Raw genomic sequence first — 15251 nt, 5'->3', positions numbered from 1 at the left:
CTACCTAATACACCCTAGCGATGCCATGGCAACCACCCATAACATTCTAGCAATACTACAACATCCCCACAAAACACCCTAACAACACACTAGTGTTCACATTTGTCACTTTAGCAACTAACTATAAATCCCTACTCATGACACTACTACCATACTTATGTCACCAAGTCAGTGGCTACCTGTTTTTGAGAATAAAAAAATATCAACACAAAATAAATACCCATGGCTCATGGCAATATATTGAGGACTTATGCATAAAAATAGTAGAGTAGAGTACTTCACAGATCTACCCGAGCCCGAGTACTCGAGTCAACCCCAGTTAGGTACAGGCAAGAAGGCTACTAATGTAACATTAGGTAAGAAACAAAGTTCATTTTCACTATTTGTAAATTAATTTGTAAGTTTCTTCTGAAAATGTAAATGCATCCTAGAAATTAAAGCTTGGTCACATACTGTACTATATATAAATAAAAACACCTGAAACTTGATCTATGAGGACAAAATTGCTACAGAAATGATTTTCATCTATTTGGAAATGCGCTTGTTAAAAGAGAAACCAAGCAACCAATCGACTGCTATTGAAGTACATTAATCTTTGAAGGACTTGTATGTGCTGATTTTAATCATGGTATCAAACATACACACAATGTACAAAAAAAGTGTCATATTTTAAAAGTAAAGACTATAAAAAGCTGTTAATTTATTAACAATACAAAACCTGTATAGACCTAAGGGGACATTTAATATTTTATTACAAAATGCAGTTAAATGTAGATTTTTTGGGAAGTGAAAAGTCATCTTCATGTTAATTACAATTAAATAAATAATATTTATTGTTCAATTTGATATTATATTCAATAAATTTTTAACCCACCTAAGTAGGACTTCAGTCAATTCAAGTCACCTTTATTTGTATAGCACTTTGTACAATACTGATTGTGTCAAAGCAGCTTTACAGTGTCAAACAGGAAAATAGATTGTCAATAATGCAAGATGACAAAAACAAAGAGTCTTTTTTTCAGTTAAAGTCAGTTTATTGATGATTCAGTGATGTTTCAGTCAGCACACAGTGTCTGTGTAGTCAGCCAAGCATCCAAACCTAAGTAAGCCAAAGGCAACAGTTTTTTAATTAAGACCCATCTGTGACGAGTGGGGCGGGGCCGAGAGACGTGGAAACAAGGAGTGAGGCCAGGTGAAGTGATTGGAGATGAGCTACACCTGCGCCCCACCACCTGTCTCGAGTCCCACGTAGGAGATGGAAGGATATAAAACTGGAGCGACGACCATGAAGGATGAGAGAGAGGAACAGGCCTGGGCCATATTTTATGTGTGTGCTTTTTATTTATGCGCACCAGTCGTCCGTGAGGGGCAGGTGTGCTGTTTTGTGTTAATTTGTGATTATTAAAGTTTCATTTTTGATTGTGCGCCGATTCCCGCCTCCTTTTTCCTGATGACTACGCAGGATTTATCATTACACCATCTATTTGAAAGTTGGACCTGGACACATGAAGAACTGAGACATGTCATAAACCTACTACTCGGAACCGACCTGGACCCAGCCGGGAGACACAGACCCATATGGACCAGATCTGCACAGATTCTACATCTAATTACTATTTACAAGTTAATTTACAAATAGTGAAAATGAACTTTGTTTCTTACCTTATGTTACATTAGTAGCCTTCTTGCCTGTACTTAACTGTGATGCGGGGTTGACTCGAGTACTCTGGTTCGGGTGGATCTGTGTACTATAGTACTATACTCTGGATTACAGGTAATAAAGTTGTAAATAATGTTCCGTTTCTTGCACAGACTGACTATTTTGATGCAGAAGTCCTCAATATATTGCCATGATCCAGGGGTATTTATTTTGTGTTGATATTTTTTTTATTCTCAAAAACAGGAACACTAGTGTATTTCTAAGGTGTTTTGTGGGGATGCTGTAGTATTGCTAAAAATGTTATGGGTGGTTGCCATGGCATCGCTAGGGTGTATTAGGCAGTTACCAGAGTGGTCACTACTTACTTGCCAATTGTAAGGGAGTTCTGAATGGTTGCTGCATTGCTACTGTGTTATGAGTGGTTTATGGTGTTTTGCTAGGGTGTTATGGGTGATTGCTTGGGCAATGCTAGGGTGTTCAAGGTGGCTGCTAGGCATTACTTCACTAGGCAGAGTCAAAACTATGACCACAGTGCTTCAAGTCCAATGACCTCAAGTCCAGTGATATCCTGGTTCCTAGTCTCTCCTGCAAGTATGTTTTTATTTATTTATTTTTGGTAACTTTATGGTCTGCAAGATGCACATATCTAGAGAAGTACAGTAACACCACAACTAAATAAACTACATGAATTACAGTTGTGGGTTCAGTTCACCTCTGGCCTGATGAAACCAGCATGGTGTGGTTTAATTCCAGACTGCAACACAGGTATAGAGGACTTGTCTGGTTCCCATGGTCTTGTGCCGATGGTCTTCGAGGTGAAAAGGTCTCTGCAGGGGATCTGTCCCTAGGGCGCATCTAGTTGACCTTTAGGGCTGTAGAGGTCGTCTCTAGGTGCTAATCCACAATCTGGTTTGGATATAGGGCAGAAACGATTCCTCGAGTAACTCGATTGAAAAAAATTATCGAGGCAAATTCCTCTGCCTCGAAGCCTCTTTTAATTTATTTTAGATCTCACGTCAGGTTCTTTTGCAATTATTTTTTTTAAATGTGACACAACTCGTTTACATCACCCACAAAGCGGAAGGAGACACAAGTGCTGAGTCCGAAATCGCATACTGCAAGGAGTCAGCAGTGTTTTGTATGGAATGTTTTGATTTGAGGGCGCGGGCAAACGTAAAGAGAACGTTGTGGCGTGTGTCCATTGCAAGATAGAGCTGGCATACCACAACTAGGGCCTTATGTTTTCCGCGATGCAGGAAACGCAGAGGGAATCGCCGAATCCAGTCATAAAAACGGAATTTACATTTTAACGTGGAATGGCACGAAATTTGCCAAATTTCGAATGAATTAATTAAAAATAGGTAATTGCACTTACATGAAATCACGATATGGACTAATATCTGTAAATATTAAGCCGGAACAGTCTGTTTAAATATGAATCCTGCATGTTCTGTGTGTCTCTGTTAATGAATGGAGCAGAAGTGCAACTTCCTTTATTAACACACACTGAAGCGCGCATGACGCTCGCGGTGATTTCCGCTTCTGTCCTCTCACTAAGTAAGGATGTGAACACATGAACAACATCTCCGGAACTGCTCTGACAGTCACTTTAGGAGCATTTGACCATTTGATTTGAGTAAAACTAGCGTCACATCACATACACAGAACTGTAAAGGTACGTAAACCCGTCAAAATAAAAGTCCGGTTAAATATTATAGTTCAGCAGAATGTTAATAGCCTACTACTACTAAAAAAAAAAAAAAATCTAACTTTTTTTTTAAGGTTTAATCAAACAACATGTCTTCCATGTTCTATTTTTTTTTATAGTAAATCCCCTTTGTTTACCAAAAAGTTAAGTAAATTTTCAATAATTAAAAGATCAATTTATGTTTAATGTACATCTCAGAAAATGCTTTATTCACAACCCCAACTGAATGGCACTTAAATGAGCTTAATTCATGTGTCAACTTTATTGTCATTATTAACAGTACAAGTACAGACAGAGAAACAATGGGTAATAATTAAATGTTTATTTTTGATGTATGCACTGCATTCAATGCATTTAAAAAATAAAAATAAAACATTTTCTAAAAAAGGAAACTTAGTTGTTCATTTTAAGAGACCCAGGAGTCTTATTTTCTCTTGCATAATTAATATTGCACTTTAATTAAGAAAAAACACATTTTATCCGATTACTCGATTAATCGATGGAATTTTTGGTAGAATACTCTATTACTAAAATATTCGATAGCTACAGCCCTATCTGGATACAAATAATAATAATATTAGTGTTGATGCCATTCATCTTAGCGAGTACATTGGGTGTTTTTATGGGAAGTGTTCCTGGTTCCAGTTGACCTAATTAATGCAGCCTAAGAATAATTTAACAGATTTAAATTATAGAAATGCAATGATGTATTAAGTGTATGCCAAGTAAAAGAGACTAGGTATTTAATCTAGATTTAAACTGACAGTGTGGCTGCCTACCGAACAACACAAGTTAGATTTTTCCAGCGTTTGGTTGCTAAATAGGAAAAGAATCTGCCAGGCACTGTTGATTTTGATATTCTAGGTATTATCTAATTACCAGAGTTTTGAGATCGCAACGAACATGAAGGACTTTAATGTGTTATGAGCTCGCTCAAGTATTGAGGAGCTAACCTATTCAGGGCTTTATAAATAATTAGCAACATTTTAAAATGTATTCAATGTTCAATAAGGAGCCAGTGCAGAGTTGACAGAACCAGGCTAATATGGTCATACTTCCTGAGCTCTAGCTGCTGAATTTTGGACCAGCTGGAGATGCGCAGAGCAACCACCCAATAAAGCATTACAATAATCTAACCTTGAGGTCATGAACGCATACATTAACGTTTCTGCATTTAACTTCGAGAGTACAGATTGTAGTTTAGATATATATTTAAGATGGAAAAATGTGGTTTTACAAATGCTACAACATGGCTTTCAAAGGAAAGATTGCTATCAAAAAGCACACCTAGGTTTATAACTGATGACGAGGAATTAACAAAGCAACCATCAAGTGTTAGACAGTGTTTTAGGTTGTTACATGCAGAGTTTTTCCTTTTTCAGAATTATTTTCAAATTAAGATTACTTAAGTATACCTTTTAAAAATATATAATTACTACTGTTGTCTTTGAGATATGGTTGATTATGATTATTTTATATTATCACCAACAAAATAATGGTTTTAAGCCAGTTATTTATATATTTTGCTATAGTGTGTCAGTAAGAACTGTGGCAACATATCTAAGACACTTGAAAAAACATTCCTACAGAAAACCTATTTGTACAGTTGCTTTTTAGGAAATATGCTTTTAAGATTTGAAGTACCCTGCAAGTGTACATTCAATACAATTAAGCACACTTCTTTTCACAAGTGGTTGCTTTAATGGGGAATGATCAGACAAATCTATCTCTGACAAAACACTGAGACAGTTCTGGCAACCTGTGATAAGAAGAATGGGTTGTGAACTGATATCTTGCACCCTGTTGATTCACATCTGAATGAGTGACTTGTCTGTGTAATACACACCAGAATTCAAACCTATACTTGAAACTCTTTATTCCCTGTGTTTTTGACAGGAACCATTTGACTCACATGAGACTTATGCAATGGCAGGTGTATATTAATGTCCATAAATCTGTCTAAAAGGAGCTAATGTCAGCCTCACAATAAGAGGAAATCATGTGACATTTCTCAATTGCAGGTGTCAATGCACATTCATTTCTAAATGACAGCCTTTCCTTCAAGTTTCATCATGGCTAATTAGCTTACAGTATTCTCACACTTTTTTATATTTCCTGTAAGACAGCAGGTTAGGAATTAGTATGTTAGCTATTATGGATAACTCAAAGCTTGGCTGCCCCTTACCCTTCATCGCACTTGATGTTGGTCTCGAATTAAACTTTACGTTTTACATAAACACAATATTGCCAGTCTGGATCTGAAATTGGTAGAAGTCACCAGCTGCAAATGTCACATAGTGTGGTTCACAGGCTGTGAATGATGTGATCACCCAGTTCAGTCTGTCTACATAAGCAGTACAATGGATACCAATAATCAGGTATGCTTCTGTATCGCTCTCTGTCTCTTTCCATCCCTCACACTTGTTTCCAGCCTTCCTCATTTCACACCAGTTATCTTAGAGGTGCTTTAACATAGGCATAGAGCTGTGAGGAAAGCACTTGTTGATGCCAGAAAATAGATTTGCAACACTGTCTGCTTTTCTCAGAAATGAACTCATGATGTCACATTATCTGCTTGACTTTCGTTTACAGGTATGGCATGTAATGGCATGCAAGTATTTTTGTTCAGTGTTGGGTAATTTTGATTATGTACCAGTCACACTGGTGGACAAAATGTTACACCGTGTCCTAATCAAACTCGACTGCATCATTTTCACACTGACACATCACAATCACCAGCCTCTATCTATCTATCTGTCTTTCTGTCTGTCTGTCTGTCTGTCTGTGTGTGTGTGTGTGTGTGTGTGTGTGTGTGTATGTATGTGTACGTACGTATCCGCTGAGTTATTAGGTCATGTTTTCTCCCTTTTTTTCCACACAGCGACAAACCTCAATATCCTTTCTCTACAGAACACGTTATATCCGCTAAACCAATCACAGTGCACGATTCCACAAACTATAAACGGTAAACAACCAATCACAGTGCACCATTCCACACACTATAAACTGGTAACAACCAATCACAGTGCAACATTCTACGCACTGTAATCCTTATATTTAAGTTCATAATTACTTCTTTGTCTTTAAAATATGGTTACAGTGTACTGTCAAATATACTTTCATTTCTATTGAAAATATATTTCAATATATTTGTAATTACAAATTTGTAAAGATGAAGATGCAATTTAGTACAATTAAAATGAATGTTAAATGTAATATTAAACAACACGTTAAAATGTAAAGTAAATATTAAGAACTTAAAATGTGCGTTAGTATGTTAATCAACACATCGAAATAAGTGCACTTCTTCACAGCAATGGATAAGATGATTAAAACATAATTATTTAAAATGTACTTTCAAGTAAAACCTTTAATCTGACGTTATTACAATGAAATATTCACATACACACGCCCTCATTTAATGCATTCCAAGTGCACATTCCATACAGTTAAACACACTTTTATAAGCTGGACAGGTTTTTAGCTTCAAGACCGGAGCAAGTTAGCTTTTCTCCGATCATGTTCAGGGCTTGTCACAATGCTCTCATCTGTCCTGTGTTCAAAAGCAAAGCAGCACTGAAGACGCAATATAACATATCAGAATTGGCGTAGCTAATGGACTTGATTCCAACAGTCGAGTGGGTAATTACGCATATGGATGATACAGTTGCAAAGAAGTAGACATGCCTAGTCAAAAATATTTAATTTTACTGAATCAACCTGATTATGCTGGTTACACTATTGATTTTAATTTTAATAGGATTTGTTTCAGTCCAGTCAGATCAGGTAGAAATGGGTCCTTCAGCTAAAATTGCACAAATTTAAGTAATAAAATTATAAAATTCCAGGCTCTATAGCCACCATGGGTGTTGGTGATTGAGCTAATTTCTCATCCTTTTCAGAGAAGAAATTTCACCAAACCTTCGGATGCCCTCAAAAATCCAAGGTATGGGTGCACAAAATGCCCCTGTATGAAATCCTTTTTTTTTTTTCCATAAAATTTATAACATGATATAGTAGACAGTAAACAAGAAGTTAATATAACTTAGATTTAGACATTAAACATAGGCAACACACTAATGTTCTGTTACTGTATTATTATTTTTTGTTTTATTAATGTAAATGCATTAACTTCACCTCTGAACCGCATTTAACAGTCTTATTAAGTACAGACAAAATGCCACTTCAAATGCATCTTCTGTGTCTCTTCTGCAGTGCAAAGATAGATTTTGTATTTAATTTGACTGGTAAAAGTGCTGTAGTAATTGCATTTATTGATTCAGTTCAATAATTGCATGCATTTAATAGGGTTAGAATAAAACTACTCCTGGAAATCAATTTAAGTAGGGCAAATATCTCCCCTTAATGGAAAAGTTCATTTCTGTACTTGGCCATTTTATATTAAGATCCTGTATATTACAAAAGTAAACGTTCAGTGAGGGCTGGTTTTACTGTTGCATTAATTCGTTTACTTTCTGCCTGCTGGCTGTCACGGTTTAATGGGGACCCAGATTCAGGCACTGATTCCCTTATGTGCATCCTTATTCTCCCTACCTCCGCCTTTTCTGGAGGTGCCAGCACAGTCACTGAGAGGATTTATGAGTAAAGGCATGCCAGAAAAAAAAAATCCCAGCCTGCAACTTGCAGATCTTCTAGGGAGCAAACAGCAGTCGACCAGCACCACAGCCTTTCAGCTTTTCTCACCACCATGTTTAATTAAATAGGCTAATCATGTACTTCTTGTACTTTAATTAACTTTTTATTTAAAGCCACTTTAATATGAAAGAGTCTGCTTCACACATACAGTATGTTACACTATTGTACATTATTTTTAATAGTCAAATCGGGTCAAAAATTTCTGTAATCCTCTATGGCCCTCTTCCTCAAATCTTGCCCTGGAGGTCCAATGCACGGCAGAGTTTAGCTCCAACCCTGATCAAAGTCACCTGCCTGTGATTTTCTAATGATCCCAAAGACATTGGCTACTTCCGAAAACTTAGGCAGGTGACTTGCTGCCTTGCTGTCTTAACAGGCGGAGTAATGGTTTAATGATCTACAGCAAAATATAGAGAGCTTTGGTGATAACTAAGTGGATATTTCATTACTGCAATATTAACTTCTCGCTAGAAATGACATAAAATTGGAAAACGTTGTTCAGAAACATACATTTACACACAAACTGACCACCGACCGCAACTTTCAGACGCCATCTTTATTTTTTGGATTAACGGTCACAGAATGGAACGCACAGGATTGTGGGATATCAAAGGCAGCGAAGGATACATTTATGCTGCCTTCAAAAACCGACCAGATGAAGGCATCACAGGAGACAGGAAATTAAGCTGACATTGATTTCGGACGTGCCTTGATGTCTTCCTATCTTGGAATGCGTCCTCCAAAGGCAGCATTTTTCAGTTTTCGGATGCAGCCATTGATTGGCATTGATTAGCATGCTAAGGTGTGTTTGATTAGGGTTAGGAAAACTCTGCAGGAAAGTGGATCTCGAGGTCCAGATTTGAGGAACCCTGCTCTATGGTATAGTATCAAACGGCAGTGTCTATTTTTTACTTTCATGCTATTTGAGACCTAAAACAAAACAAATTGCAAAAATTAGAATGTCAGTCCTTAAAGAAACCAATAATGTGCTGGAATTCTGCTGTTACTTTGCCCTCAAATCATGCTATTAGATTATAAAATTTAGCTGGAGACGAAGAGTGTTGTTGAAGAGGATCTATAGCAGTAGTTTATTAAGAATGTAAAGCAAAAACAACAAACAAAACCAATACATCAGTACTAAAAACAAAGAAAAAGTACACACATAACTGTGTAGGAACACAGTAAATTGAGAAAATATGAATGTTTCCATATGGCAACTCTGCTCACTGTGGAACTTGGTACCACCATCAAAATAATGTATTTATTTAGAATTTAGTTAAAACAAAATGCACACAGTAACTGTGATGGGGTTTGACTGTAAAAGCGAGGATTGTTGAAAAAATAATAAAGATGTATGATAATGATTAACTTGTATTTGATGGTTAAATGGAATAGGTAAATTCTATCATTGTGTACGCATTTATGTTGTTCCAAACCTGAATGATTTTCTTCAGTGGAACACAAACAAAGATCTTTTTGAAAACCAATCCTTACAACACTGGACTTTCATTGCAGGGACATTTCGAAATATCAAGGTATCTTTTTTTTGTGTGACATATTTCTTTTTTGGATGAACTATTCCCTTAAGAAACCATCCAAATCTTGTTATTCCCAAGAAGCCCTCCACTGAACATATTAAAAAGAAAAATTAAAAAAGTGAAAGAAAAAAAGATTCTGATATGGCTGAAATCTTTAAAGAATACTTATAGAACAAATATGGAGAGTAGGAGATCAGCTTAGATGTAATGAAAGGAGTGGATACAATGAAACCTGATCAGTGAAGACGACAACACGCTTGCCAGTGCACTAGATGATATGAATAGCAATGTCTTTCTTATTATCTGTCTTTTTGTGGGATGGAGAAATGGTTGAACAGACCCTAAACTGCATGTTGTGTGACAGTGTGTTCGGTGACCAGGCAAACAATAATAGTGTCACCACAACTAACCTCAGTAACTGAATTAACTTTGACTCTCACAGAATAGAGATAAGCAGCAGCAATGAAGGGATTTAAAACCCAATTATGAGAGGAGCACAGAACGAGAGGTGATCAGAAGACAGCTTTAACAGCGATCATTTCAGGATTACCAAATACCTCCGCTCTGAGCAAAGCCGAGAGACACTGTCTCCCCAGCCTGTTCAAATGTCAGCTAAATATTATTCCAGTATGTCAGTCCCGGAGAAGGTGGCATGAGCTGACTCAGCGAAATTCATACATCCATTATCGTTATTGACTCACCATAAGTGGTGGACAAAATACATGATTCAAGTACTTGAGTAAAAGTACAGAAATCCTAATAACGTATTACTCCAGTAAAAGTACTTGTTTTGTTTATTTATTTTATACATTTTATAAAAAAGTAAAAAGTACTGTTCAACATACCATGCATATTTATTTTGAAATTTTATTTACTCCATCATACACTAATTAAAAAAAAAAAATCTGTGACTGGGGGCACCTTTTCAAAAGGCACACCTTTGTATTGTTTTTACCCCTAAAGGGTGCATTTTGGAATCTTAAAGATACATTTTAGAACCTAAAGTATACATATTGTTACCTTAATGGCATATCTTTGTACCTTTTAGAAGGGTTCCATCCCAGTGACTGATTTGATAGAACTGGCTGACAGAGGTGATAGAACTGGATTTGGTAAAGCTCAGTCTAACTTTATTAGGAGTTGTTATGAATTTTCAGCCAGAATGTGTTAATAAGAAAGATTAATGGATATTTAGATATTTAATATATATGGATCTTTTTTTTCAATAGTACAAATTCAGGCGTACTACATTTGCCATTGTGTCATCATCACATAACCTATCAGCATCAGTTGCATCACACACTGCTATTCACAAATCACCACATGCGCTAGTAAAGTATCTGTTGGATGCACACTTCAGATTGACGCCTGAAGAAGTAGGGCATCTGAGTGAATTAACATACCACTCTTTACACATACTGTTTTTCCCTTAACATATATGTTTTAGTGGCCTTTACTGTTAAATTAATAAAATATTGTGTCATCAAGCCATTTTCTTTGTGTAGTTAGCATGCAGCACTATGTAAGCCTGTTTCGTATACTGAATAAAAAATGAAACAAGGTAATTGTGACTTTTTATCTTTTTTTTTTTATAAAGTCAAAATTGCATGTTATAAAGACTTTTTTTCACAAAAATTTTGAGTTTATGTCTTGCAATTCTGATTTTATAACTTGAATTTTGACTTAATACTTGCAATTGTTAATTTATGTAATGCAATTATGACTTTATAACTCACAATTGCAATTATTAAAAAAAGTCAGAATTGCAAGATAAAAAGTCGCGATTAAATTGTATTATTTTTTATTTAACAATACAGTTCAGACCAAAATAAGTTTGGTCATGCTGAACTCCCCATCCCTGCCTTTTTTTAGGGAACTGTTCCTTTCAATAGGTGTATTTAACACAAAACTAAAAAAGGAAGGGAATTCACTGACTGGAATGATTGAGGTAACAAGTGGAAACTAAAAGATAAAAACAGAACACTATTAATAGATTTTGAAGATTATCATAAGGCAAATTCCACAGTGAGAAGAGTGGGACAGGAGCATTTCTCAGAGGGTTACCATCACGTTTAAGTAGATTGGCAATCTGTCATGTGTATTACACATGGGGAGGTAAAAATGGCAGGGCTCTGACAATCCTCTGAGGCACATTTATCCTCAATGCACGCCGTCCCACAGGAATTTATCCAGCATCTTTCTATTAAGCTTGCCCTTTAGCTTTATGCATTTCTTCAGGATGAAACGTGTGCTTCTATGGAAACCAGAACATCTGATCTTTTGTATAAAATTTGTATAAATATGTTTTGTACAAAGAGTTCACATGGTCAGTGTCACAAATGTACTTTTTGAAAAATGACCTAAAAATAGTGCAGAGTGTTAAATAATTCTCATTAATTTTAAAAGCCATAATAAGAATCGTGGCAGGATCGTTATTAGCTTTAGTTGTATGGAAAAGAACAACCTAGATGTTCTGCTACGAGGTTCCATGAAAGCAAACACAGTTTACCTGAATATTAACATATGATATAGCATAGCATTTTAGCTGTGATAACATAGCTTTTTTTATAAATTAAAATGTATTCTGTTTGATAAATACAAAACTCTTTAGAGATTGATTTGTATATAATATATATAATATATATATAATATATATTTTTTTTTTAGATATTGGACGAAAAAATACAGTTGCACCAGTAAATAATGTTAATTTATTTTTGTGATGTCAAAGTTGAATTTTCATCAGCCATTATTCTTCTGTGTCACTTGTGTAATACATATATACAGATAGATAGATAGATAGATAGATAGATAGATAGATAGATAGATAGATAGATAGATAGATAGATAGATAGATAGATAGATAGATAGATAGATAAGTAGAGGAAAGGATAGAGGAAAGTTTTCATACCTTTTGTTGATTTCAAAAACTATTGGGCAGTTTTCCCACCTTAGTTATCTTTGACTTTTCTAATGATTTTTCTTTCTATATCCAGATACAGTTTTACAGAGAAGTTTTGATGGAATGGCAGGATTCTATTCTAATTTCAGTGTTTTAGCTTCCACTGACAATTCACCTACAATGCTTCTGTGAAATAATCGGCCTGCTTTTCTGTTTTGTGACAGGCTTTCAGGCTTTTATGAACTGACATTTGTAGTCTTTTTTTTTTTTTTCTCCAACTAAGTGCACATTCCCAAAAAGCTTTCCAGCAGACAACTTGTTAAGAGGATGACAGTGCATTTCAGATCAAATATCTGTCCTTTGAGGTCATTATTTTGTTAGCACTTAATGCACATTATGTCACTTCAGGCCTTCTGCCAGTATGACAGATAGACAAAAGACAAAATCAGTGTATTGTATTTTAATGTTCCCACTTTTCAGTTAGTTAAACAACAAGCAAAGAATTAACAACACAGCTGACATGCTATTCGAGCAGATACAATTAAGACCTTTTACGTGTTGTGCTTGATAAAGAGGTTGCGACAGGCAAGCATTGTTGAAATGGCCAATATGTGTATTTTGAGTGCCAAAGCAGCTAGCTATGTTATTACACGTTACAAATAAGACAACTGATGTATGCTTGTTTGCCTTTGGTCCACATCCGATCTCATTCATTACAGTATGTCCAAAACTCATCTTAGACTGGCAAACTTACTCGAAGATGTGTTAGACATATAACCTCAGAGTGGTTCTCAATAGCTACATCTTCTCAGATCACTGAGACCACAAATCACTTTGATCTTGACTGCCAGAGGGTGACTATACCCATCAATATCAGCTTGAATTGACTACTAGTTAACAGACACTCCTTTTCTCTCTGTAGATCTGTACTCCAGACCTGGTGGTGTTTCTGGCCTGCTCTAACCAGCGTCTGAAGGAGCGTCTGGAAAAGCGTGCGGAGCAGCAGGGTCGCCCAGATGACAACCCTAAAGCTATCGACCGTCGCTTGACTAATTTCAAACAGAACACCATCCCTCTGGTCAAATACTTCCAGGAAAAAGGCCTCATCGTCACGGTGAGGAACATTTTTGAGTATATTGCTCATAAGTCAGTGCAACTTCAAATGGAAATAACAAATGGAAAACTTTTAATCAAGTAGTTCATAGAATTATTATTATTTTATTATTTATTTACTTGGAAGGAACCATGTCCAATATTAAATGTAAATTTTTACATTTAATGCAATGTACAACACAATCTCTTATGGAGGGTAATCTAGTGGATTTATTTAGTGGATTTATTTAGAATGAAAATTACCAAAATTCTGAAATACAGGAGGGTCCAGCCTATTTAAGTATATATATATATATATATATATATATATATATATATATATATATATATATATATATATATATTAAAGCTCAAGGAATTATGTTTCTTAAAAAAAAGAATCTATCATAAGACAAATGTAATTAAAGCAAGAGACTATGTCAATATTTTCACCATTAATAAAAGTCAACTCTGAAAGACTGAAATCAATAGGGATAGTTTACCCAAAAATTTTAATTCTGTCATCATTTTCTCAAACTTGTGTCTCAAACCCATAAGGTTTTAGTTCATATTTGGAACATAAATGAGGATCATTTTTAAAGAAACCGGAGAGATTTTTGTCCCTTTATTTCAAGTATTGTCCCTTTATTTCGAGTAATCCATGTGAATAAAGCGTTTTAATTAAAATCTTCTAAAAAGGGCCAGGTGCTTTATATAATGAATAGATTTAACTTAAATTCACATATTAACATTGATCAATCTTATGGGTTTGGAATAACATGAGGTTGAGTAATCGATGAAAGAAGATGGGATAGGATAGGATAGGATAGGATAGGATAGGATAGGATAGGATAGGATAGGATAGGATAGGAAAGGATAGGATAGGATCTGAACAACCAAACCTGTTTTTAACCAATTAAACTATTTTTCAATGAAGGATATACAAAGAAGTAACAGCAAATAAAGCTATAAATTATACCTTATAAACAGTAGACAACATTAAAAGTGGATTATATCAGGCTACAGTGTAGATAATGACATGCATCATGTGGATCTTGTGCATTTATCTTACATAATTAACTGGTATAATGTTCACACATTTATGATTAAAAGGTAAGTGGCAGTATATTACACCTGCGCTCATTTCAAGATTAATTTCTGGAAATCTCAACGGCATACACTGAGTGCTGGACTGGGCACTGACCAGGTGCACTTCCACCACACAGTCCCAGTGCTGTCAGTTTCATTAAAATATGCTCTTTATCACTCTGAGTAATTAATACAGACATATAGGGTGATCTAGGACAGCCGGAAATTAAAAGGCAGTTAAATCCAGCATGTGACAGGATCCCAGTGGAGCCACTTATTCAGCAAGCTAGAGAACTGTTTTCAATTACTAAACAAAGGTAATAAGGATATGTCATTAGAAACTGTGTACATTAATCAGAAGTTAAACCTGAAATTTACAGGAAACATACAATTTAAGAGACATCTATAAAAATACAAGGAGCAAGGGAATTTAGAAAGAAGAAAGCAATAAATGTCAAATCAAAGTTTACGATCCAAAGGTTAAATTGGGAAATACCAAGCACGGCATACTTCATTCTTCATTATTTTCTGTCTTAAACTGGTTGCAGTGTAAAGTTCTTGCAAAAAAAAAAAAAAAAAGGAAACCAAAATACTACATACAAAATG

General features: G+C 35.4%; 1 protein-coding gene across 2 annotated transcripts in view; it reads left to right on the top strand.

Moving 5' to 3' along the window:
- LOC113039154 (adenylate kinase isoenzyme 5) overlaps positions 1-15251 on the top strand; it is a 92503-nt gene that overhangs the window by 20326 nt on the left and 56926 nt on the right. For both annotated transcript variants that reach the window (XM_026197062.1, XM_026197056.1), the window contains exon 6: positions 13387-13578. In XM_026197062.1, the coding sequence (XP_026052847.1) occupies positions 13387-13578 (192 nt within the window). The remainder of the gene's footprint in view (positions 1-13386; positions 13579-15251) is intronic.

This window comes from Carassius auratus, chromosome 2, assembly GCF_003368295.1.
Source record: "Carassius auratus strain Wakin chromosome 2, ASM336829v1, whole genome shotgun sequence".
Classification (NCBI taxonomy): Eukaryota; Metazoa; Chordata; class Actinopteri; order Cypriniformes; family Cyprinidae; genus Carassius; species Carassius auratus.
This window is presented reverse-complemented; position numbering and strand designations above follow the sequence as displayed.